The sequence below is a fragment of the Corythoichthys intestinalis genome, chromosome 17 (genome assembly GCF_030265065.1).
Source record: "Corythoichthys intestinalis isolate RoL2023-P3 chromosome 17, ASM3026506v1, whole genome shotgun sequence".
Lineage (NCBI taxonomy): Eukaryota > Metazoa > Chordata > Actinopteri > Syngnathiformes > Syngnathidae > Corythoichthys > Corythoichthys intestinalis.
Window position 1 is genome coordinate 13,997,349 of NC_080411.1, and position 27,269 is coordinate 14,024,617.

The following is a 27,269-nucleotide window of genomic DNA, read 5'->3' on the forward strand; positions in this document are numbered from 1 at the left end:
GCTGAGGTTATATGCATGTTATAATTTAAAGAATTTAGACAAGTTTATGAAGAAGGTCCTAAAATATTATCAAATAGTTGTCGATTAATTTGCTAATCGACTAGCTGTCGATTAATCGTTTCACCGCTACATTTGATCTTTAAGCTGATTAGTCCAATAATCACAAAAATAATCAGTGATAAGTACTGTATATGATCAAACTAGTCGTTTGTACCAGTTGTAATTGATCATTTTTGAAAAAGTTGACTTTTTGTACAGGAAAAATCGTATAATTTATTAATACACAAAGTCCTGAAAAAAATCCAAATGTAAAAAAAACAAAACAAAAAAATTTAAATCACACTTTTAGTCATTCTGCTGCTCGATTGCATGTTATTTAGCTTTTGTTTCCTTTCGGTAATCATTGTATCCCGATAATGATCACACTTATTCATAAAAGAAAATATGCTTCATTTATTTTACACTGAGATCATTTGACAGGAGACATGATTGTGCTGGCTCAAGACCTCCTGCAACCCTAAAAAATGTGTTTATAAAAACAAAAAAAGAAGACAAACAAAGTAGCAATGTCCAAAAAAACAAAAGCATTTCATTCCATGTCAGCGATGTAAACAAAAGCATGAAAAAAGGTATTGCGGCTCTGTGAAAAGTTCTTCTATTTGGACTATACGCACATCCAGGTCCTTTCTGTTTGTTTTGTTTAAAGAATCTATAAATCTGGTACAAAAAATATAGACTTCCAAAAAAGATGTATCAAAAGTATCCCCGAGTGGTAGCTAGTACGTTCCTAAAAAAGCATAGCATGTTGCTACGCCATGCTGGCGGAGGAGCGCAAGACGTGGAACCTCTTGAGTGTCATGCGGATGGCCCCAAGATCTCGGTTCACCAGCTCCAGCCGCTCCTCTAAGGCCACCTGCCGAGCAAACCAACGTTCAAGTTAGCACTGAAGCGTCACTGTCATTGCACTGCTAATGCCACAACATTGACACATGCTAGGCCAGGTTCGAAAAATACGTCAATAGCGCAACTCACCTGGTCCATTCTGGTCTTCATGCTCACTCGAGCGCCCGAGGACGACGGCGGCATGCGGCTGAGAGTCGCTTCGATCTGCGCACAGGCAAAGATAAAATCACGTGGGGAATTGCGTAGGCGTCAAAGTAAAACTGAAAATAAAACCTCTTGTTTTTCCCGCGTGAGCTCGTCAAAAAGTCTCTCGGCTTCCTCCAACGACTGAATTTGGACGTTGCGGCCGGCGTCGACGTCTGGTCGGGACAGAAAAAATAAAAAATGAAAATACTAGGGCTGTCCCAAACGACTAAATTCCTCCTGATTAGTCAGCCGACTATTTTTACGATTAGTCGACTAATCTAATAATTTTTTATTTTTTTTTAAACTACTTTAATCATTAAATTTTTGTTGAAGCTTATTAATTCACAAAAAACATTTTGGAACACCTACATTCTTTATTAACGTATAAATAAATAACATAAATCAATATAATTAATAATAATAATAATAATAAATCACAAACAATGAGGTCAAATGATGCTGGCATTAACTCGTGCAAAAAAAAAAAAAATGTAAACAGAAACAGAGACTTCACCTCTTTAACAGGAGTCAAAACAATTCTTACTCTTTTTGTGGTATGTCATTGTCTATATTGTTCTAAATGTTAAAATGAATTGCAATGTCCCGGACAACCATTTTCAGAATACTTTGTGTGAGTTCAGATGCTTTTTCTGGTGTGCATTCCGCATTTTTGGGGGAGGGGAAAAAACTGTTCAACTTTTGTTTGTTTTAACCTGAAAATAGATAAAGTAGAAGGCACACTGAAATATTACAACTATTTTGAATGAGAGGCACACATACTCACAGTAACAAAAATTAAATATACAGTATTAATTTTATAGTATACTACAATATGTATATACACAATGATACTTTATAATATAAAGTGTCTAACATTAGTGCAGTCATGGATTACAGTAAGCAGGCCAGTGCTGTTTCCATATATATTTTCATTATATTATGTATATACAGGATGTATGTATATATTTTCCCCAAGGGGGAGCTTCCATGATCCTTATAAATTTAATAATAATAAATATATATATAAAATTATATATAAATTAATTATTTTATTAAATAAAAATGCACGTTGATACGACGCACATAAAGGTAACTTCCATTTTAAAAAACCGTTAGAAAGTTGTATGGACTTACAATCTGCTATCTTGTTGTTGCTTGTTGTCTTGGGAAAAAAATAGTTGGGTGACGGCGCTTCAAGTGTTCGTTCTTAGCTGATGTGCTACCTTGGTATACGAGCTCAGCTTAGCAAAGAGTACACACAGTGGCACCCTCCATATTTTCCTTGAAATATTCCAGGCTCTGGCTATTCCGGTCCGCTTTTTTGGCTTTATGCTACTTTCATGTGTCACCAATTCTGCCCTTTTTGGTAATTAGCGATGTTTTCAACTCCTCACCATAATGAGGAGTGAACCGGCGATTCACTTGGCTCGTTGTCGTTGGTTCGGCCCATGTCCTCCTCAGGAAAGCGGCGGCGTTCATAAAAACACCGAGAGGCTTCGGATGGCTCTTTATCGATACTTTTATTGTCCAAAACAAAAACACAGGGGCTGCAGCCACTGAACTCCACGCTATCCGCGCAGCGCGGAATTTCCAAACTCACCGATCTCACTCCCTCTGTTTCGCTCGCTCTCTCTCTCGCTCGCCCACTTTCTTCCTCTTTGCTCAACCTGACAATGCCGGTCCCATTGAAATAACAGCGGCCCCCTTGGGGGTGTTCGTCACAACCGCTTGCATCGCGAGCGCCCGCCATTCTAAACTTTATCCGCATGTAATTTTTTTTAAACCCGTCAATACCCGTCGACGGTATGTTTTGCCCGTCGACGCATTTACGTCATCGATGACGTCGACAACGTCGACTAGTCGGGACAGCTCTAGAAAATACTCCTAGTTTGCGTCACTCGGTTTGATTACCTTGCTGGTCGGATGACTCGAAGTGGAGTTTCTTCCTGGGACTGCTGCTGTGGAAGGAATGGCGCCTCGTGTGGTCGACGTGTGCATCACATCTGTGGGTGGAAAAAGGATACCCTAATTTTCGCACTATAAGGCGCACCTGACTATAAGCCGCCACCCACCAAAATTGGCATGAAAACGGCATTTGTTCATAGGTAAGCCACACCGGACTATAGGCCGCAGCTATCCTCACTGTATTATGCGATATTAACACCAAAAGATATTAACCGGTAATACTTCATTTGACAGCAAACTCAATCGACTTTCATAAGACCAAATGAACCCCCATGAAGTTTTGAACCACTTGGTTTCAAAGCTTCATTTGGTCATCACTGCTCCCTTGGGCGAGACAGTCAACCTCTGCTACCACCTGCGGTCAACACTGTTGTTGTCCAACATGCCTCCTAGCATGCACTGCAGCGCGGCAGATGCAAATAACTAGCAAAATTCATGTTCTGTTCTAATTATTTCTTCAGGTACTGTTCCAGTTGTTTCATTATTGCTAGTTATGGTATTTGGTAACACTATATTTGACAGTGGCACCATATGACTGTCATTAGACAATGATAATTATGATATGACACTGTCATGAGAATTTAAGAATGCTTATAACAGATGTCATTTAGTGTTATCTGGCAAATTACCTCAGTTTTGGATGTAAAAATTCAAGCTGGACATAAATGGAGTTAGTGACATCATTTGCCAGATGACACCTAATGACATAAGCATTCAGTAATGCCCATGACAGTGTCATGTCATAATTATGATGGTCTTATGACAGTCTTATGACACCGCTGTCAAATAAAGTGTTCCATTTTAACTGAAATAAATCAACAAATAAGCCGCACTGGACTATAAGCTGCAGGATTCAAAATGATGGAAAAAAGTAGCAGCTTATAGTCCGACAATTACGGTAGTTGGTCTACCAATGGAGATATTTTGGTTTTTTGTGGGTCTGTGTTGAAAGTCAATAAGAGTGAATGAAGGATTTTTTGTGGGTGTATTAGTGACTCCAACAAATGAATGAATAATATGGGAGGTTGAATGGGCCATTGAAATTTTGTTTTTTTGCTCCATAAAATAGTTTTTGGGAGGAACTGAGAACTTTTGGGCCACTAAACATAAAATATTATATTTTAGAACAAGATCAACTGTGGACCAACCTGTTTCCGAGATGCTCCTCGCGCGGCATCATGTGACCGAAGGCGGTGGAGTAGTTCTCGGAGGGGCAGCGCTTGGGGCTGCCCTTAGCCGGCAACGGGGCAAGCAACATCTCTCTCTTTGCTGACGGGGAACGCAATAGGAATAAACGCAAGGCCTGGAAATGATCCGGCCGATCAAAGAAATTCCAAAACAAAATACAAAACTGACGTCCATACGTACACGGCGTGGTAGTGATGGTGCTCCGTAATGCTGCCGGGGGCAGCGAGGAGGATCGGTGACCGTCTGGGGACAAGCTCCTCTGACTTTTGAGCGGAGCTTTTACACCGCACGTCGATGGCCTGTGATTGGCCAGCCCTGCGAGTGAGCAGAAGGGTCGTGGATCGGTTCTAAGAAGGCTCTGACGTGTTAACCGTTCTTACAGGGAGCTCTGCTTTCGGTGGCTCGAGTCTCCTCCATCTCGATCAACGCCCTCATGATAGGCGTCAAGAGACCGGCGCCCTCCTCCCGAAGCCTGGACGGGGGCGGCGTTCGGTCGGGGTCGCGGGGGGACGTACTCCTGCAGAAGCAGAGGAAGACTGAGCTAGGAAAAACTCAGTACATCTTAAAAAGTCCACCACCCAATTGGATGAAATTCCGGAAAAACATACACATAAGACACAAGAGCCCACATTTTAATATGGGATTGCAGTAGACCAAACATGTCTTCTCTCAAAAATAAGTCGGTATGTACTTGCATAAAACCAGGGTTTCTACAGGTATCAGCAAATCTCATTGATGTGGAAAAATATTACATTATGCTTTTGTGATGTATGATTGTAACAACTTCTATTGTTTTTCACCTTGTTCCCATAGTTAGGAGACACGCTTGAGAAACTCACGAGATAACTTGTTTTGCACCATAGTATTGTTTTACTACACGCCTGGGTCCCATAGTTACACGCCTGGGTCCCATAGAGATAACTTGTTTTGCACCCATAATATTTACCATTTGTTGGCATCTATTGCAGCACAGCTCATTTGTCCCATGTGAAAAGCCCTTCTTCAAGGGGGCTGAACCAAAAGTAGCTTAAATGTTTGTGATTGGACGGGGCCGCACCGCTCGGGGGCGGAAGTTGGCCTCTCCGCCTCCTAGGGGTGCGTCCTTACAAAACCGGACATTTCCGGGCAACCCATGATCGCCTGGCTTTGCCCCTTTGCCGCTTTACTGGAGTGTTGCTGGCTTCCCACTCACTTGTCACGGTTAGCGATTTTTATTGCTAGGGGACACTTGGTTGTGCTGTAACATAGCGCGGGGATTCTGGGGTTGACAAACTCAAATCTAGCATCACGTTACCATTTGTTTGCTTGTTTTTGATATCTGTTTGCTTGCTCTTGTGGGATTGTAATCAATAAATCTCATTTATTCTGCATTTTCTAATCAATAAACATCGTCTATTGAGCAAAAGCGTGCCAATTACTGATTCACCGCGAACCTGGAAATTTCGGAAAACACTCATTTAATGCCTTGAAATGCTTTTAACTAATTTAATGCCAATGCCTGACTGCAGATAGTTTCACACACACAAATTGTAGAGTTGTCCGATAATTAGGGCTGCAGCTATTGATAATTTCAGTAATCGATTAACTCATTTGCTCCCAAAAACGTATAAATACGTTCTATTTTTAATTGTTTCAGTGTCCCAAAAACGTATTTATACAGTGGGGAGAACAAGTATTTGATACACTGTCAATGGGAAAACCCATACTTGTTCTCCCCACTGTACATCTTTTATGTCCCCCCCCCCAAAAAAGACATCTCTGGGTCGTGATTCAATTTAGCTCCAAAGCACAAAGCTGAAAATCCATTTTAAATCAATAAAACTGGCCACTGGAGGGCAGTAGCGCATTTGGTAAGACCCGCAACCAGAGTCAACGGCAACGAACGGCCAAGCCGCACGGCCAGGCGCCGACAGAAGACAACCGAATGGATGCCAGGCAGCGGACGACCGAGCAGACCAACCCGTAGGACGCCGGGAATGCCAGGCGCTGGACGACCGAGCAGGACGACAGGGACCACTAGTGCAGCGGACGATGCCTTTGAGGCAAATCCTGGAAATTCACTTTACCACACTTTGCACTTGCTAACTCAAGAGCGTTGTTGGATAATGAAGCGATACCCACCTTATGGAGGTGTCGGAAACTAACGCATGCTCGGACGATGGGACCTCAGGACGGGGCGACCGTCTACGGGTGACGTCCGGCTCAGCGTCGGCTCTGCCAGGTGAACGCAGCAGGTCGGGATGGTGGAAAAGACTGAGGGAGACGTCCAAAATAAAATTTTAAAAATCAACGTGACGCTCCTCCCCTCGTGCGTAAAGACGTGGATGGCTACATTAGCCGCTCACCCAGCACCGGAGGGCCGGGGGTCACTACGGGCGGTATGGCGAACCCTCGCCTGGTTCTCGTGTTCCAGCTGTCGGACTTGAGACTCCAATTTAGAAATAGTTCTGAATCAAGGTGATAAACAAGAAGAAAAAAACAATTATCTTCTTGATTTTCCAATGTAGAAATAATGGCAATCATCACCTTTTTAAGTCTGAAATTACATTGTTGGCTTGGTAAAGTTTGTCCTCTGTTGACAGCAGGTTGCTCTGACAAAAAACAGCAAGTAAAATCAATGATGTCAATTATAATCTTTATCATTATTATTATAATCGTTTTTCATACATAAAATGATACAAAAATCAATCCAGAATATATATATTTTTTTAATTCAACTGAATTCAAAACAACTCTATTGAACTTATTTCCAATGTATAAAGAAACGATTATTTGGATGGTTGACTCATCACTGATTATTTGGTGCGATTTGACGAGGCATGGGCATATACATAAATCACATTATTTACTGTTATATCACTCTGGACATAAAATTTTTTGTCATATATAATTGCTGCAACAACTAAATCGATTAACTGGAGTAATTCAATTAGAAAAAAAGCTTCGAATCAAATTTTGCTGCTTCAAGCATTCGTTTAGAGTGGCGTTATAATGGTTTGTTTTGAAAGTGTTTGCATTTAGTTTTATTGATTTGGGTGGATACACTGCCCTCTAGTGGCAGAAGTAAATATGACAACTTTTTCATAGGGCTGTCAAAATTATTGCGTTAACGGGCGGTAATTAATTTTTTTAATTAATCACGTTAAAATATTTGACGCAATTAACGCACATGCCCCGCTCAAACAGATTAAAATGACAGCAGAGTTTAATGTCCGCTTGTTACTTGTTTTTTGGTGTTTGGCGCCCTCTGCTGGCGCGTGGGTCCAACTGATTTTATGCCTTTCAGCACCATGAGTGAGCATGGTGTAATTATTGACATCAACAATGGCGAGCTACTAGTTTATTTTTTTGATTAAAATTTTTTACAAATTTTAATAAAATGAAAACATTAAGAGGGGTTTTAATATAAAATTTCTATAACTTGTACTAACATTTATCTTTTAAGAACTACAAGTCTTTCTATCCATGGATCGCTTTAACAGAATGTTAATAATGTTAATGCCATCTTGTTGATTTATTGTTATAATAAACTAATACAATACTTATGTAACATATGTTGAATGTATATATCCGTCTTGTGTCTTATCTTTCCATTCCAACAATAATTTACAGAAAAATATGGCATATTTTATAGATGGTTTGAAATGAGATTAATTACGATTAATTAATTTTTAAACTGTAATTAACTCGATTAAAAATTTTAATCGTTTGACAGCCCTACTTTTTTAACATGGTTGAATCCAGTTGCTCCCTATGAAGACCAATATAAGCTAATGTTATTTTTATGCATTCGTAATTTAGTTTACAGGTAAATCTAGCTGTTTTTTGTGGGAACATGTGTTTTAATGATTTGTTAAAAAACGTTAGCATTTAATAGCATTTAAGCTAGTGGACTTTTGCTCTGCAAGTTAGCCAATTGTTCTCTTGTTTTACTTAAGATTCTCATTTATATCATTTTTAATACCGTTTCAGGCTAAGCTCAGGTATTTCAATTTATTTTCAAATGAAAGTGCAATTCTGCATAGTTTGAAGAAACTCGGAAATTTTATTCTGTGTTCGCGTTTTAATGCATTTTTGAAAGTGCAATCCTATCAAGCCATTGTTTTACATCTCCCAAAAATGTATTCCGCACCGCATTAAATAATCCGATGACTTGATTATTCGAACTAACTAGTTGATAGATTAATCGACTCCTAAAATAATCAATAGCTGCAGCCCTATTATATACAGTGCCTTGCGAAAGTATTCGGCCCCCTTGAACCTTTCAACCTTTCGCCACATTTCAGGCTTCAAACATAAAGATATAAAATTTTTATTTTTTTGTCAAGAATCAACAACAAGTGGGACACAATCGTGAAGTGGAACAAAATTTATTGGATAATTTAAACTTTTTTAACAAATAAAAAACTGAAAAGTGGGGCGTGCAATATTATTCGGCCCCCTTGCGTTAATACTTTGTAGCGCCACCTTTTGCTCCAATTACAGCTGAAAGTCGCTTGGGGTATGTTTCTATCAGTTTTGCACATCGAGAGACTGACCTTCTTGCCCATTCTTCCTTGCAAAACAGCTCGAGCTCAGTGAGGTTGGATGGAGAGTGTTTGTGAAAAGCAGTCTTCAGCTCTTTCCACAGATTCTCCATTGGATTCAGGTCTGGACTTTGACTTGGCCATTCTAACACCTGGATATGTTTATTTTTTAACCATTCCATTGTAGATTTGGCTTTATGTTTTGGATTATTGTCCTGTTGGAAGCTAAATCTCCGTCCCAGTCTCAGGTCTTGTGCAAATACCGACAGGTTTTCTTCCAGAATGTTCCTGTATTTGGCTGCATCCATCTTCCCGTCAATTTTAACCATCTTCCCTGTCCCTGCTGAAGAAAAGCAGGCCCAAACCATGATGCTGCCACCACCATGTTTGACAGTGGGGATGGTGTGTTCAGGGTGATGAGCTGTGTTGCTTTTACGCCAAACATATCGTTTTGCATTGTGGCCAATAAGTTCAATTTTGGTTTCATCTGACCAGAGCACCTTCTTCCACATGTTTGGTGTGTCTCCCAGGTGGCTTGTGGCAAACTTTAAACGAGACTTTTTATGGATATCTTTGAGAAATGGCTTTCTTCTTGCCACTCTTCCATAAAGGCCAGATTTGTGCAGTGTACGACTGATTGTTGTCCTATGGACAGACTCTCCCACCTCAGCTGTAGATCTCTGCAGTTCATCCAGAGTGATCATGGGCCTCTTGGCTGCATCTCTGATCAGTTTTCTCCTTCTTTGAGAAGAAAGTTTGGAAGGACGGCCGGGTTTTGGTAGATTTGCAGTGGTCTGATGCTCCTTCCATTTCAATATGATGGCTTGCACAGTGCTCCTTGAGATGTTTAAAGCTTGGGAAATCTTTTTGTATCCAAATCCGGCTTTAAACTTCTCCACAACAGTATCTCGGACATGCCTGGTGTGTTCCTTGGTTTTCATAATGCTCTCTGAACTTTAAACAGAACCCTGAGACTATCACAGAGCAGGTGCATTTATACAGAGACTTGATTACACACAGGTGGATTCTATTTATCATCATCGGTCATTTAGGACAACACTGGATCATTCAGAGATCCTCACTGAACTTCTGGAGTGAGTTTGCTGCACTGAAAGTAAAGGGGCCGAATAATATTGCACGCTCCACTTTTCAGTTTTTCATTTGTTAAAAAAGTTTAAATTATCCAATAAATGTTGTTCCACTTCACGATTGTGTCCCACTTGTTGTTGATTCTTGACAAAAAATTAATTTTCATATCTTTATGTTTGAAGCCTGAAATGTGGCGAAAGGTTGCAAGATTCAAGGGGGCCGAATACTTTTGCAAGGCACTGTATATTGCAATATTAAGCAAAGATATCATTGTCATCGCAAGTAAAACAAGATATTGGCAAGCTTCTAATTTTGATTGATTACAAAGATAATTATGCGCTTATTTGAAGACCACAGAAACCAGAAAATATTTGTTTTTTTCCTCCATTCCTGTTTTATTTTGAATTAAAAATATATTTTTTAAAATTCCTTTTTTGCCATCCTGTTGTTTTAAAATGTAAATTTAAATGAAAATAATAAAAAGTAAGAAGACAATATTGAGTATACACCCTTAAAAAATAAAAAAATATTATTTATTCTTTTTTTTTTTAAATCTAGGAACAATTAGAAAAATGAATATTTAATGTTTTCTGTTTTTTTCTAATCGAAAACATGCTAAACAGTTAAAAAAAAAAAAAAAAGACGATATGTACTGTATTAATATGAATTAATCCTGACAGCTCTAATGTACAACAAATATAACTTTCAAAGTATTTTACACCAGTAGCTGACATCACCAAAATATGATGTACATGATGATTTAATGTGTGGAAATGATTTTTAAAAATGTAAATGTGACACAAACAATAACAACAAAAAACAATTACAGTCAATTAATTGAATGGTGATCAAACAGAGAAAATACCTTACCAATATGACTTATTTAATATAAAACAATCATTTACATGGTTTACCTTCAATCTGTCGTTATCCTTTAACACACAGTCGTATTGTGCAATCAGCTGGAAAAAAAAAGAGCGGGTGATCAGTGGCCAATCCGTTGACTGTGACAGACATCCAATTATTCATCAAAGAACGGCCTTACCTCCTTCTTGGCTCGGTCCTCCCGTTCCCTCCTGGCCTCGCTGTCATCAGCTCGCCGTCGAGCCTGCGCGGCGGCCGCAGCCTTCTCCCTGCAGGAACGCTTGCTATCCTCCAGACGCTGACGCAGCGACTTGACGGCGGCGCCGGCTACCGCGTAGCGCTCAGGCCACTCGGCCTGAACGGAGCGTCAGGATGACAAAAAAGGATTTGAGTGGTGCATCATGACATTTGGGAAAAACTGGCTTGGTTGTCACAATACTGACTCTTAGGATTGTCTGTGTATCGACACTGTACAAAAATCAATCAGGATGCAGGTTTAGCAATCCTGAACGGTAGATGCATTCAGTCGCAAATTCAACCTTTTCATGCATTTAACTTACTGGCTGTCATTGATGGTGCAAGACATCCAATCCCTTTTTTGCCCCCTCCCAGTCAAAATGGATTAGATGCCCAGCGCCGTTGATGGCACTGAAACAGAGCGTTCACAGTCTTTCTGGTTATGAAGGCATTTATAGGCCACTTTGTGTTCATGTTAGGGCATTTACAGGTCACTTCCTGTTGATTTGGAGTCACTTCCTATTCATTTGGGGACTTCCGTAACATGATATCAACAGGAAGGGATCCTCCACAGCACATCCCTCCTCCCGCAGCCCAGCAAAGGAGCCAAACCCCCCCAGGGATCCAGGGTGGTCCCCAGTCCACAAGCCACAGCCCCCCAACTGGCACGAGAGCCATGCAGCCCACCAATCCCAGAGCAGGGCAGGGTCGCCCGCCGGAGCAGGCAACATCCAGCTGATACACCGGCGCCCAGTCAGCGACCCGCGACGGAGCACGCAGGGTGGATACCCAGTTAGAGAAGAGAGGGGAAGGCGGAGACAGGAGGACGCAGAGGAGCGAGATCAGATCCCCGACCCCCCGCGGCTGGCAGCCCAGGCAGAGGGGAGGCCATGCCTCAGGAGCCACGCCATAGAGAAAAATGGCATGTTTTAACGTTTCAGTTACTATGAATGAAATATTTTTCCTCAATCGCTCTTTGTTTTATAGGATTTCTATACATTTTTTGGGTTACTCTGTATTCTCGTCCAAAAGACTCAAATGAAAATTAAAACAACACTTGTGACAACCAAGCCGAGGAACAACCAACCCGGTTCTACCAGCTTTTTCTCCAGCGAGGCGTTCGTTTCCTCCAACCCCTCAATGCGTCTGCTGGCATCAGCCAGAGCTTTCTCCAGATGATGACACCTGGAAACCATTCCGAAACAGAATGATGGAATATGAAAATGGAGACATACACTCACCGGCCACTTTATTAGGTACACCTGTCCAACTGCTCGCTAACACTTAATTTCTAATCAGCCAATCACATGGCGGCAACTCAGTGCATTTAGGCATGTAGACATGGTTTAAGACAATCTCCTGCAGTTCAAACCGAGCATCAGTATGGGGAAGAAAGGTGATTTGAGTGACTTTGAACGTGGCATGGTTGTCGGTGCCAGAAGGGCTGGTCTGAGTATTTCAGAAACTGCTGATCTACTGGGATTTTCACGCACAACCATCTCTAGGGTTTACAGAGAATGGTCCGAAAAAGAAAAAATATCCAGTGAGCGGCAGTTCTGTGGGCGGAAATGCCTTGTTGATGCCAGAGGAGAATGGCCAGACTGGTTCGAGCTGATAGAAAGGCAACAGTGAATAAAATAACCACCCGTTACAACCAAAGTAGGCAGAAGAGGATCTCTGAACGCACAGTATGCCGAACCTTGAGGTAGATGGGCTAAAGCAGCAGAAGACCACGCCGGGTGCCACTCCTGTCAGCAAAGAACAGGAAACTGAGGCTACAATTTGCACAAGCTCATCGAAATTGGACAATAGAAGATTGGAAAAACGTTGCCTGGTCTGATGAGTCTCGATTTCTGCTGCGACATTCAGATGGTAGGGTCAGAATTTGGCGTCAACAACATGAAACCATGGATCCATCCTGCCTTGTATCAACGGTTCAGGCTAGTGGTGGTGGTGTAATGGTGTGGGGAATATTTTCTTGGCACTCTTTGGGCCCCTTGGTACCAACTGAGCATCCTTGGAACGCCACAGCCTACCTGAGTATTGTTGCTGAACATGTCCATCCCTTTATGACCACAATGTACCCAACTTCTGATGGCTACTTTCAGCAGGATAATGCGCCATGTCATAAAACTGGAATCATCTCAGACTGGTTTCTTGAACATGACAATGAGTTCACTGTACTCAAATGGTCTCCACAGTCACCAGATCTCAATCCAATAGAGCATCTTTGGGATGTGGTGGAACGGGAGATTTGCATCATGGATGTGCAGCCGACAAATATGCACCAACTGTGTGATGCCATCATGTCAATATGGACCAAACTCTCTGAGGAATGCACCTTGTCGAATCTATGCCACGAAGAATTGAGGCAGTTCTGAAGGCAAAAGGGGGTCCAACCCGTTACTCTAATGGTGTACCTAATAAAGTGGCCGGTGAGTGTATACGTATGTATCTTTTTATATTGTTGCCATACCGATCCGAGAGAATCCGGTTGCTCTTCTCCAGGTCACTCGGCAGATCTCTCAGCTGCAGCTTGTCTCGCAGGACTTGAATCTCGCACTCGTAATATGCCTTCAGGTCGGCTACGTGGCGCGAGTGCTTCTCTCTCAGGTTCTGTCGCAGGCTGGGTAGGAGCAGAAGTGGCAAATGGACTCGCTTACTGTATTTATATGGCTTGAAAATTGGCGCTTTTTTGCTGTGCCCCCCCACACCGTCTCACCAGTAGTGCTCTCTTCACTCTAAAGGCTTGCATGGTAAGATTTGTTTTCTTATCTTGGCCAGAGTGAATATGCAATGTTGTTTCAGCCTTTAACGGTCTGTGCTGAGTGATCCTCACACTAAATGTAACTCGTAGCGTTAGCGTAGCATTTGCGTCCTCTAGTTCGTGGCATCCTGGTGGGTACAATTCATTGAAGAGAATATAGTTTTTCAGCTGAGTGTGTATAATCACCAAGTTGGCGTTGTCCTGGCAGTTAAATCTTTTAATTCACGAGCATTTTTTTGGTAAATGTCAACAAAAACTAGACGAAGACAAACACATTTTGAGAGACTAAAATATGACTAAGACTAATAAAATAAGTATCACTGTCCAAAAGACTAAGACAAAAATTAAAACGGCTGCCAAACAACACTGCAATGCAGGGGTAAAAGTGGGCCAGAATGGTCAGGAACACCGTTCCGGTATAAAATCCGCAGGCGGAACAGTGCTTTGATCCAGAAAATATGCCGGCAACTGTCAAACCTCCATGTAAAAAAAAACCAAAACTGACAGGCTGCCACACACGCATCTCCAAGAAGAAAACAATTTACTACCATCAGATTTACATACACAAGTGTCAACAACAAGCGTAATAAAGTTCATGTGTAGGTCATCGGTTTATTTATTCCACGGACAGCATAGAGTTCTCCCAGCGTGTGTCTGACAAGTCGCATCCATCTGTGCATGCACTCAGCTAACTACCCTCCTGGCCTGGACTTCAGGTGTCCATCCAATTGGCCGACATAATGGCATGTGATCAGCATGGATAGTTAGCTCTGATTGGTTCAAAATAAAACTAAAATAAAATGAAATTAAATCAGTTTCATCTTCAATAACAGCAATTCAAATTTGCGTTTACAAGTAGCTGCTGATACAGCAATAACAAAAGGTTAGCATATGTCAGTTCGCGTCCGCACATCATCAAAAACAATCACATAAACTCGCCCCAAGTATTCAACCAATTGAAAACGCACAATAAACAGTCCAAAAGGGGTTATTTGCAGCCGTCGCCTCTGGATGCTTCACAAGCAACGAACGTGCGCGCAGGCTGTCACCTCTCTCACTCGGCTGTGCACTTCCTCATGTGTGCGTGTGTGTACATGCGCTCGCGTGTGAAAGTATTACCTGCTCTAAGCTACCTGCGCCAAAATAAGAGACTTCGCGTTGTAAAGTAAAATCACGTAAGTCTAGTACGTCGTAACCCGGGTACTACCTGTAGTGCTAACACAGGCTGTACTCTACTGGCCAACTTAGAACCTACAAGCAACATTTTTAGGGTCCGCACAACCCTCTACTGGCTAACACGGAACCTACAGGCGCAATATGTCCGCAATTAATTACTTAACCTGATACTGACAAAATAAAAAGCTACCTAGCTACCAAGTTTCAAGACAATAGGATCAAGAGTAGGAGTTTCAAGTTAGTGTCCACAAAAACAACAACAAATTGAGTCGCAAGTACAAGCCAAGTACAGATACACTGTTAATATATTAAGAGTAATAATAAGATAAATTCAATTTTGCTCACTATTTTTTGACGCTACATTCCAGTTGAGACTCACAGTGAAAGGACGACAGGATCTTCAAGAGAACCAGAAGCGGGCCTCAGACTGGTACTGCGGTTTTGTGTGGCTTCCTCCTCCTCACCGGCCTTGATCCGTGGGGTGGACAGGGCTTCCTGGGATGTATCGGAGATTCCGTCTAGACTCTGCGGTGTTGGGGAGGAAAGGTGGAACCCGTCCACCTGTGGTGGCTGCGATAGAAAGTCGTGAAGCGAGGAGAGCGGTCTCAGGACCTCACCTATCGTATCACATCATCTAATGTACCTGCAGCGACATTGGAGTGGAAGCTCCGGAACGTTCCCAGTCGGATTGTTTGACATTGGTCCTGTGCCGGTAGATCTCTCGCAGAGAAACACCAAGGTCCTCAGTCTACGAGAATTTTTTGTTGTTTTTTGGTGATGTCATCAAACCACGGCGAGAAGCAACACGCTGGCTGGCGCTGTCTCGCTAGCACTACTGGCTCACAGCCAACAAGTTCGCAGTTTGGATACTTCCAAAAGTGTTGGCGAGAAAGTGTCGGCCAGCGTGTTGCTTCTCACCGTGTTTTGATGATGTCATCACAGGAGGACGAAGGTTCTTCACACTATTTGGTGGTTAACTTTCCGTCTTCAACACCGAAATAGCATTTTTAGCTATTTTCGGCCGATGGTTTTGGGCTCCAAATTTTCAGTCACATCTCTAATTACAACTCTTGCCTCTTAGCATGCATAGCGGCACTATTGACATAACATTCAAAGTTCATGTTTTGTGCTAATGGGTTCTTCAGTTACTGTTCCAGTCGTTTCATTAATTGCTAGTTATGCTATTTAGTAGGGCTGCAGCTATCGATTATTTGAGTAATCAATTAATCTATCAATTAGTATAAATAATCGAGTAATATGTTTGCAGTTTGGATACTTCCAAAAGTGTTAGCGAGACAGTGTCGGCCAGCTTTTGCTTCTCGCCGTGTTCTGATGACATCATCACAGGAGGACAAAGGTTCTTCACACTATTCAGTGGTTAACTTTCTGTCTTCAACACCGAAATAGCATTTTTAGCTATTTTCGGCAGATGGTTTTGGGCGCCAAATTTTCGGTCACATCTCTAATTACAATTCTTGCCTCTTAGCATGCATAGCGGCAATATTGACATAACATTAAAAGCTCATGTTTTGTGCTAATGATTTCTTCAGTTACTGTTCCAGTCGTTTCATTAATTGTTAGTTATGCTATTTAGTAGGGCTGCAGCTATCGATTATTTGAGTAATCGATTAATCTATCAATTAGTTTGAATAATCGAGTAATCGGATTAGGAACATTCAATGCGTTGCAGAACACATTTTAGGAGATGTAAAACAAGGGCTTGCTAAGATTGCACTTTCAAAAGAGCATTAAATGTGAATATAAAATAAAATTCCTGAGTGTTTCTTCAAACTATGCAGGATTGTACTAAAAAAAAAAAAAATAGCCTAAGAGAGCTAAGTCTCAAACAGTATAAAAAATAAATAAATAAATGAGGATCAAAGTACAACAAAAGAACAACAACAAATCATTCAAACACATATTATCACAAAAAATGGTTCAATATACCAATAAACTAAATTACAAATGCATAAAAAACATTAGCGCTAACAAAAACTTGCCTTATGTTGGTCTTAACAGGGAGCAGCTGGATTCAGCCATGTTAAATGAGTTACGTCATATTCACTGTTACCACTAGAGGGCAGTGTATCCAACCGAATCAATAAAACAAAATGCCAACACTTTCAAAACAAACCATTACAACGTCACTCAAACAAATACTCGAAGCAGCAAAATTAGCTTCGAAGCTGTTTTCTAATTGAATTACTCGAGTTAATCAATTTATCTTTGCAGCACTAGTTTGTTCCAAATGTACTATCCTCACACCGTATTTCTCGGGGCTTCTGAGAAAGAAAGGTGGTCGCAAAAGTGCGTTGTCACCTGCTCTGCGGGAGGATCTTGCAGGTAGTAAGCGGCGCCACTGCTGCGTTCAAGGGCGTCTGGCAGACGGTGATAGAGGTCGCATTCGTTCAGGCGCCAGTAGGTCAAGCCTGAGAAGAAATGGACATGAATAATGCGTTCAATGCAGTTATAAATGAGAAAAAGACTTTTATTTGCAACCTGATGTCTCGGACAAGAGGCTGTCGCTCCTCCTCAGTGTAGACGAAGCGGTGCCGGGACGCTGGGAGTCGACCGGCTCACCCGTGCTGCGCGGCAATTCCTGGTACTCGGGAATTTGGGAAACCGCTACCTTGATCTTCCTGGCGCGCAGTTTCTGCCTCAAAGCCCAGGAGGTCAGAACCTGACTGTACAAACAGCGCAGTGTTAAAAAAAAAAAAAGGCATTTTAAATGGAGTCTACGAATAGAAGACAGTGTTTTTGCATTGAAATAAGACTGAAAAAGTGGGGGTCGTCTTATTTGCGCGGTCTAGACATTATACCCATTCGCGACGCTAGATGGCCCCAGATATCATTGAAGCGATGTTCTGTCATGACAGATCTCAGCTACTCTCAAGTTTAACCAGTTTGCATTATTTTATTGCAATGTTTTTTCTTATTCAGATTTGTTTCAAGACTAGGGTTAGCGCAGTGTTAAAAAAAAAAAAAAAGCCATTTTAATGGAGTCTACGTATATAAGTCAGTGTTTTTTGCATTGCAATAAGACTGAAAAAGAGGGGGTCGTCTTATATTCGCGGTCTAGACATTATACCCACACGACGCTAGATGGCGCCTGATATCATTGAAACGATGTTCTGTCATGACAGATCTCAGCTACTCTCCCCATTCACGACTCTAGATGGCGCCAGATATCATTGAAGCGATGTTCTGTCATGATGGATCTCAGCTACTCTCCCCCTTCACGACTCTAGATGGCGCCAGATATCATTGAAGCGATGTTCTGTCATGATGGATCTCAGCTACTCTCAAGTTTAACCAGTTTGCATTATTTTGTTGCAATGTTTTTCCTTATTCAGATTTGTTTCAAGACTACGGTTAGCGCAGTGTTTAAAAAAAAGCCATTTTAATGGCGTCTACGAATATAAGACAGCGTTTTTTGCATTGCAATAAGACTGAAAAAGAGGGGGTCGTCTTATATTCGCGGTCTAGAGATTATACCCACACGACGCTAGATATCATTGAAGCGATGTTCTGTCATGACAGATCTCAGCTACTCTCCCCATTCACGACGCTAGATGGCGCAAGATATCCATTTACGAATGTGATTGCACTTTAGTTTACATATTTAAATGTTCAGATATTAAGATTTGAATGAGGCAAAATAACATGCTTTTTCTCTCAAATATATTGTTATAATCATTTGTTTCAGATGTACTGTAATTATTTTCTGTATAAAAATGTATTTGGTGTTCAAAAAGTCTGTTTTCAAACTTCAGTCTTGAAAAAGAGTCTTATAGTCTTATAATCAGGGCCATCTTATATTCGGGCCAATACGGTATTTTTTCCCCTTTAAATTTTGTGAAATTTAGGCAGTGCGGCGTATAATCAAGTGCGCTTTACAGTCCGGATATTACGGTAAATATGTCTTTTACGACTTTTATAAGGGAGATTTTGAAGGTTCCTCCCATGAACTTTCCCAGATTGATATATCTTCTACGAATATATTCCACATATGAAAAAAATTAATATGGTAGTCCAAGTTAAAAGTTCACAGAGCGCACTGAAGCACCACCCACCCTGAGGTTTTCTGCTGGCAGGCCGACAACGGCTCATCCTCGCCGAGAGCCTCGGCATCTTCTGGCATCTCTCCAGTCTCCCGGGCCGAGAGCGTGCCGTAGCCACTGCTGAGTCCTGTGGCGGCCCGCTCGTCAGCCGGCTGGTTGCCAGGCGGCGACGGGGAGCCAAACGGGGAGAGGGCGGCCGGGCTGTCGCCAGGCGCGTGAGCCGGGAAGGGACAGTCACCGGCCATGAGAGGCAACAGGAGGTCCTTAGCGGTGCCGCGGTCGCCGGTTTGGACTGTGGCGCTGTCTGCATGCGGTGGCCGGTTCTGAAGCTGCACCAACGCTTTGATCTCATCCTGAATTAACTAAAAAAAATCCATAAGATATTTAATCAGATTTAACCATTTTTTAAAATATGTTTAATTGTACATCATGCGCAGTTCTATTCAATTCGTTCTATGCAGACTCAGCTAAATAGCTGAGTAGCACTTAATAGATCTTCGGCTGTTTTCCATTTTACGAAAATGACTTATTAATTTATAACTTATGTTTGTTCTTTGTTGTGCCTTCTTTGACTGGCGTGACTTATACTCGCGACTTATAGTCCGAAAAATATGGTAAATTAACTCTGTGGCTGCCATTGAAAGTAATAGACGAACCAACCTCCGTGAAGTTGGTCCTCCATAAGATGCATATCTAAGGTGCCCTCCATAATTATTGGCACCCCTGGTTAAGATGTGTTTTTTAGCTTCTAATATTTTTTTTTATTCAAATAATATGGGACCTTAATGGAAAAAAAGAGAAAAATCCAACCTTCAATACAAGTGCATTTATTCAGTGGGGAAAAAATCCCACATAAAGAAATAATTATTTGACATCAAATAATGTGTGTCAGAATTATTAGCACCCCTGGTGTTAATACTTTGTACAACCCCCTTTTGCCAACAAAACAGCACCTAGGTCTCATCTGACCAAAGCACACGGTCCCAGGCTTCAACTGGGACCGTGTGCTTTGGTCAGATGAGACCAAGATTGAGCTTTTTTGGCAACAAACACTCTAAGTGGGTCTGGCGTGCCACGAAAGATGCGCATGCTGAAAAGCACCTCATACCCACTGTGAAGTATGGGGGTGGGTCAGTGATGCTGTGGGGCTGTTTCGCTTCCAAAGGCCCTGGGAACCTTGTTAGGGTGCAGGGCATCATGAATGGTTTGAAATACCAGGACATTTTAAATCAAAATCTGTTGCCCTCTGCCCGAAAGCTGAAGATGGGTCGTCACTGGGTCTTTCAGCAAGACAATGACCCTGAACATATGGCCAAATCTACACAGAAATGGTTCACCAGACACAAAATCAAGCTTGTGAAACATTATAGGAGAAGATTAGGTGCTGTTTTGTTGGCATAAGGGGGTTGTACAATGTATTAACACCAGGGGGGCTAATAATTGTGACACACATGATGTCAAATAATTTCAAATTTCTCTATGTGGGATTTTTTCCCCACTGAATAAATGCACTTGTATTGAAGGTTGGATTTTTCTCTTTTTTTCCATTAAGGTCCCATATTATTTGAAGTTTAAAAAATTATTAGGAGGCAAAAAAACATCTTAACCAGAGGTGCCAATAATTATGGAGGGCACTGTATAAGGGCTGTCAAAATTATCGTGTTAACGGGCGTATTTAATTAATCACGTTAAAATATTTGATGTATTTAACGCACATGCCCCGCTCAAACAGATTAAAATGACAGTACATGTAATAATGTTTCGTGCATTAGTTACAAAAAAAACAACTATTTCAGTATCAAGTTAACATTTTAAAACAGTAAATAAAATACTCAAGTCCCCATTCTGTATCAGCAGCTTTAAACTACATTCAATTCATTTAATTTTGCGAATCAACTGTTAAAGTTGTTAAAATTGCTCCCGTTATTCCATAATTTCCCTTCTGTCTAATTTTGACATGTGAAAGTTTTAAAACTGTTTTGAAGATAGAGTCAAGTCAAGATTTTGCCGATTTAGGAGTATTTTAGATAAAAAGTTAATTAGGTTCGCTTGGAAGGTTCACAACAGCCTACTAAGGAAGTCTCCTGCTTTAAGATGGCGGCCGTTTAGTTTTCCATACTTCAATGTTGCTAACGCAGTCGAGTCTATCGTGTAGAATCTGGTTCTATTTACATATGATATCTATTATCTCCAGTAAAACGACATTGACGTAGTTTTCTTGTGTTTTTTATCCAGCGGCATGAGTTGAGCTAGAGCTGTGAGTTGAGCATTGGCATTAACTGGGTCTAAGACAAGTTATGTTTACTTTGCGCATTGCGTCCCGAAGACCGCGCTGTGTATTAGTTCCGCTTTACTTGACATATTTCAATAATCGGAATTTGGATGTTTGTGAATCGTTCTCGAATCTTCAGCAGCCGAATCGCGTGTTGGATGGTGCGTCTTTACTCACGTGAGATAATGGCTCATCATCCAGAATGAATTCTTCGGCAATGACTCTTGTTATTCCCTGGGCTTTGGGACTGTCGAGTGCCAGTTTGTCACGCATAGCAAAAGTTTCTGCTAGTGTTAGTTGCGTAGGACCTTTCTTTTTGTCTTCGGTTTTCTTAATATACTCCTCATATTGTTTGTGGTGGTATTTCGCTAAATGCTTGATTAGGTTGGTTGCATTAAAACTTCTTACAGCTTTACCACTACGCTTGACTTTATTGTGGCATATGTTGCTCTCTGCCTCTTCGTCTTTGTCGTCCTTTAAGGTGAAATGATCCCACACAGCTGGCATTTTTACCGATAAAGTCTCTCGGTAAATTGGGAGACGGTAATGTAAATGTAGTGTGTTGAAGGTGTGCCGTAAACTGTGGACCGGACATAAGGGAAACCAAAGCAAAAACTGGAATGGATTATGTAAATCGGTGCGCTGGAAAACCCGGACCGGACTTTAAAAAAAAAAAAAAAAAGGATCGGAAGTCTGGATCGGAATTTTTTTCCGTGTTCCGATCAGATACCGATGCGCTTCTTTTTTTTTGCCCATATTGGCGTCTGATCCGATCCAAATATCGCATCGGGACATCTCTAGTAGCAATGCTAACGTTTACAGTGTTTAATATACAGTAGATGTGTTTCCTTATTTTGCATGTGTGAACTGTAATTGGAGGGCGTGTTGTTGACCAATAAACATCTGGACACAACAACTGGAGTCTCATATGTCATCTACACGCACGCACGAACAAATGTATGCAAGAACGCTGTGATAAAACGCAGCCGTGAAAATTACCGCCCTCATTTTTATTTACCTTGCGATAAAAGGACTCATTTATTCATCGCAACTTCAATAAAACATGACGTTAGTTAGTTAGATGGACTTACAACACCCCCCTACCCACCTAAAAATGTTCTCCACAGATCTACACAATTCACGTAGATCACCTTTTTGACTTCAAAACGGCGAATTTCGCCGAAAGGTGAGTGATTTTCATGCCTGGTCCACATATCATAAAAAACATTAGCAGTACAAAGTATTCGACCACAATGGAAAATGCACAATAAGCAGTACAAAAGGTGTTATGTACAGGTGTTGCCTCTATGAATGCTTCACGAGCAACAAACGTCCACGCAAGCTGTCACCTCTCTCACTAGGCTGCGCTCTTCCACATGTGTGCGCGTTTGGGGTGGGCGCGTGTGTACATACGCTCACATGCGGAAGTACTACCTGCTTAAAAGCAAATAAATGCATGCGTCATAAAACAAAAGTCAATATTATTATTTATTTATTTATTTATTTTTTAAACCAACTGTAGAAAAAAACTGGCGGACAAGACTCGTAAAGTCGAAATCACCTAAGTCGGGTACGTTGTAACCCGGGGACTACCTGCATTGAGATATTCATTGTGAGTGATGACCTCACTCACAGCCTCCATTTACTGTAAAATGGACCAAAGTGGTGCCGTTCCTTTGTGCTAGTTTGTGCAGTAAAAATTTTTCTTGAATACACGACAGTCAAATCCGAGCATTTTCAAAGATTCGAAGGACCAGTGCGAACCCTGAAACACATCAAAAACTTTATTGTCTGCTACCTGTATTTGGCACTGGTACTGTTCTTGTTGTGCGAGGATTTGCTCCTGATATTGCTTCTCCACCAGCTGGAACAGATGCAGCCATCGGCCCTGAGGTAAGCAGGAACAAAAAGAAGATGGCACTCAGCTAAATATCGGTTTAAAGGTGCATTGAGTCGATGAGCGATGCGGCGGTAGCAACCTACCTCGCAGTCCTTCCAGACCTGCGGGTCCGTCTCGCCACCACTGCGTATCTCCTCCACTAGGGCTCGAAGTGTCTCCAGGGAACTCGGATTGATGAACGGGAGGTTCTTGCCTGGGGTGAACGCATCATCCTCTGTGCTCAGACAGAGATCCCTAAAATGCATCGAGTACTTTGATCAGGCGTTGATTCTGACTGGGACAAACTTAAGCTAAAACACAACACAACAAAATATAAATAAACGAAAATAATACAATTTCTAGAGTGTTCTCAATTACTGCTTCCTCCTGATTGATTTTTTGCTCAGACCTGTGAACATGGTTCAGACAGACTAGGAGGAACTCTTGGTACCTTACAATACGATACGGTTTGTGATACAAAGCTCACGATAACGATCTCACGATATGGCGATACAACGGTTATCGATACATTGGTCAGGAAATCATTCTACAACACAACAAATAAACAAAGATAAGCTTTTTCCATTCTTCTGTGGTAAGTTTATTACGAGTAGACGTTCAATACATTCGAACAGAGAGGGAGGCAGTGAATGAACCCCTCCCACTTCAAAAAGACCCCTCCCACTTCTATGGCAGTCAATGCTAGGGCAGTGAGGTCATTTGGGGCATGTCAGGGTCACTTCCTGTTGATTTTGGGTAACAGAACAGAAATTAACGTCTACAATATTGCCGTTAATGGTAGACAATGAGTTAAGACTTAAAAATAATTACAGTTTTAAAGTGCATGTGACACGAAAAAGCATGTTTATTTCATAATACACGCGGTATTTTTTGCCCCTGAATGATATGGACCGCTTGGATGTGTGTGGAAGCGATCACTATATTTATTTAGTTTTTTTAATCCCGCGCCATGAAAATGAGTGACTTCCGGCTTTGGTCTTGCATTGGCGCTGTGACGTGTACGGTAGAAGACGTCCTCTTCACGCTACAGTGTACTGTTTTGTATGAGGACGAAGGATTCAGCTGATTTTGCGGATTAATACGTTTATTTTTCGCATCACGCCAGCCAAACGGCTGCAGAAAAATCATTCTGTATGAGGGAGAGGCGTACGCGCCTTTTTGGAGTTTCAAAAGGTTCCCATTCACCGTGGATATTTACTGTGGGACCATTGGACTTACGAGGAAGTGAGTAAACATCTTGTTTTGTATTATGTCAAATACGAATACAGCGATTACAAAGTAAACACTACAAACTTTCTTTAAATAAAGGACTACTTACGTTTGATCATTGATAGGCATGTAAAAAGCTGTCCTCATGCACATTAGCAGCACGTTAGCTGCACAACAACTGCATCCACCCTCCTCCGGGGAATGAACTGTAAATTGCTCTCCGCCGGGCGGTTTGCCGATCCGCAAAGACAATCGACAACCCAGTCGTCATGTCAATAAATCCAGGCTAGTTATGTGTGATTTTCCGCTTCAAAGACTTTGAAACATCACTCGGTTCGGGTTAGCATGTCGCCTAGCTGTCACGCCTTTTGGTTTGTTTACATTCTCCGAAGCCGGGAACGGAAATGACATATGTCCGATTTAGGTGTCATAAAATATCGTTCGGGAGGTGCGATAGTAAAGGTGAAGTCGACAGTTTTGGAGTAATTTTGCCATGTCGTCCTGAATGAATGCATTTTTATTATTTCATATTCCATTCAGCACAAGACTTATTTGTCATGACCATGCCATTTATTTAGCAATTGGGGAAAATACTTGGATAAAAAGAATATCCTGTAAAAATATTGAAGTAAAGAGACAGAAACAATGATATTTTGCAGCTTTCTTCGTCACGTTTTCCTCGTTGTAACTAGTTCCCCCTCGACAGGCTGACTGGTCCTTCTCAAGCCATTTATATAGCTATTGGGGAAAAATACTTTGAGAAAAAAAACATCCTGTAAAAATATTGGAGTAGAGAGACTGAAACAATGACATTTTGCAGCTCTCTTCGTAGCGTTTTCCTCGTTTTGAATAATTCCCCCTCAATGGGCTGAATAGTAAAACCGATGAGCCCAGTCTACCGCTGATGTCATCCACCTGTTGGGGACGCTAAAGCCTTATAAAGGTAGGCGTGGCTAACCGGCAGATTGAAAGACTAATTTCTCGTCATCTGTGCTTTGCTAAATTGTTGTATATAGTCGAATCGTCTCAAAATATGATCCTAATTCACATAATCATGCCATTTAAGACTTTTTTTCTCCTGTCGTATGCTCTTCAAACACTCTTTTTTACCCGATTATGATCCTGTTTAGTAAATTAAAGGTTTCTAAAAGTGGCCCTAGGAGAAAAAAGTTTGAACACCACTAAATCACTGTCTTTCAACCGGTGTGCCCCAGCACATTAGTGTGCCATGAGAGATAGTCACGTGTGTGAACATCACTTTTTTCCTTGTTTCAACAACTGTACCAACTATTTTTAACCTGTGTTGCTTTCTCACACAAGAAAATCCACCGTGCGTTCGTTTGCGGTGCTGTCATGTCGACATATTTTGAGCATGTCGTCAGATGTAGAAAAAAATGGCGAGTCAAATTTTACATCGGATGTCGAAAAGATCGTGTGTCGAAGCGATCGTAGGTCGAGGTACAACTGTACCTTGTTGCTGAACTTGTTACTAAATCCAAAACGTCTCACACTGTGGCAGAGACATTAATACTACCTGCTTGCAAAGCCATTGTCAGAGAGATGCTCGGCCCTGATGCGGTTAAAGACACTGCTATAGTCACCCTGTCTGATAATTCTGAGCTTTTCAAGCCTTACTGCTATAAAAAATAAAAACAAAGACTGAGAGCTGTTGAAGAAGAGCTTTACGTGTGTCTTTCTTCAATTCCAGCCAGGATATCGGCTTTGTGTTCATCTAAACAAACTCAAATTTCACACTGAGTAAGGATAAACATTTAGACATTATTTTACAATTAAATATACCGAACAAAAAGTAATTTTAAGAACATTTTTGGTTTGTGGTGCATTGCGAGATTTTTTTTCCAATGTAAAAACGTACTGTGACTCAGAAAAGATCGAAAAACACTGCCCTAAACAATAGCCTCAACATTTTGGAACCAATATTGCCATATTCTCTCTTTTTTTTTTAAATAGCTTCTGAAATTTAATTTTGCTCCGATTAAGTATAGGAAAAAGTCATTAAAACGGGCAATACAGCACCTGATCTTGTTACACGCTGGAGTGAGCTTGACAGTCTGGCTGGCCACAGTGCCCCCCGTGGTCTGGGAGACCGAGCATCCGCCTTCAGAGACCCCCAGCCCCGAGGCCGTGGTAGCCTCGGAGGATAGCGGGGACGCCTCACTCTTGCCGCCGCCGGCCCGGGAGTGGCTGCGGGGCCCCGAGCTGGACACGTCCTCAGAGACGCTGTCATCTGTGGACATGTTTAAGGGCCCGCGCGGAGTTGTGGGGAACTCGGACGGCTAGAAAACATATGTGCAACCTGAATTGTTGCCACATTGCAACAAAAATAAACATGAATTTCATATATTCTATCGAATGTCTTGTTCATATATCTAGCAACTTGTGTATGTGAGCTGGTGACAACGCTACGGTAGACAACCCGATCCTTACCCGAGCAGGGTGCACCAAATTCGGTCACCACCGCTGACTGACGTCGCGAGCTTGTTGTGGTTAACTTGAGCTCGGCGGGCTTTAGTGGCATGCTAAAGGCTAGCTAACTAGTCTCACTTAGCAACATACGTGAATGCTGGTGAAGTTACAGGCTCGGTTAGCATGCAACTTGAAGGACAATAACATCTTCAACGAGACTATTAAATACATAAATATAAGCGCAGACATGAGTTAACCTTACCAGCTCACTCGCGTCGTCTTGTCATCCATATTTGTCAGGGAGATGCTAGTCGATCGCTGATTGGCTGCTGAAATGACGTTTATATAAGTTATTAGATGTTTCGAATTTGATTGGTGGATTGTCTGGCTTGGCTTCCCCATTGGCTGATAGAAGGAAATGGGCGTTTACGTGCGCTAGAATAATATATTTACGTGAATTACGAATAAAAAAAAGTTGAATTTTGTAGCTTTTTTTAGC

The 27,269-nt window shown here is 41.6% G+C and overlaps 1 protein-coding gene across 3 annotated transcripts; it reads right to left on the reverse strand.

Annotated features, from left to right (window-relative positions):
- Nucleotides 1-438: 438 nt before the first annotated feature.
- Nucleotides 439-27,082, reverse strand: LOC130906046 (M-phase phosphoprotein 9). 3 transcript variants are annotated; one of them, XM_057819932.1, is made up of 23 exons: nt 27,033-27,082; nt 26,381-26,640; nt 23,218-23,368; nt 23,033-23,122; nt 18,975-19,324; nt 17,401-17,585; nt 17,221-17,330; nt 15,545-15,649; nt 15,281-15,471; nt 13,435-13,584; nt 12,056-12,143; nt 10,903-11,076; nt 10,772-10,819; nt 6,769-6,833; nt 6,588-6,689; nt 6,388-6,495; nt 4,623-4,759; nt 4,423-4,557; nt 4,203-4,323; nt 3,001-3,092; nt 1,177-1,262; nt 1,033-1,107; nt 439-913 (listed from the first exon to the last, which is right to left on the reverse strand). In XM_057819932.1, the coding sequence occupies exons 2-23, from the start codon at nt 26,599-26,601 to the stop codon at nt 809-811; spliced, it is 2,889 nt and encodes a 962-aa protein (XP_057675915.1). In that variant the 5' UTR covers nt 26,602-26,640; nt 27,033-27,082; the 3' UTR covers nt 439-808. The 3 variants fall into 3 exon arrangements, 2 of the variants coding, with proteins under 2 accessions (XP_057675915.1, XP_057675914.1); XM_057819931.1 differs by having other exon boundaries at nt 6,364-6,495; XR_009061191.1 differs by lacking the exons at nt 439-913; nt 1,033-1,107; nt 1,177-1,262 and having other exon boundaries at nt 4,203-4,357; nt 6,364-6,495.
- Between the last annotated feature and the right edge of the window lie 187 nt (nt 27,083-27,269).

Excerpts from the sequence above, each read along its gene's own strand:
- LOC130906046 (XM_057819931.1), bottom strand. The coding sequence starts at position 26,601 with ATGTCCACAGATGACAGCGTCTCTGAGGACGTGTCCAGCTCGGGGCCC. Across the intron at positions 23,123-23,217 it reads AGGTCTGGAAGGACTGCGAG|GGCCGATGGCTGCATCTGTT; the intron begins GTAGGTTGCTAC and ends TGCTTACCTCAG. Across the intron at positions 6,496-6,587 it reads CCCCGGCCCTCCGGTGCTGG|TCTTTTCCACCATCCCGACC; the intron begins GTGAGCGGCTAA and ends CGTCTCCCTCAG.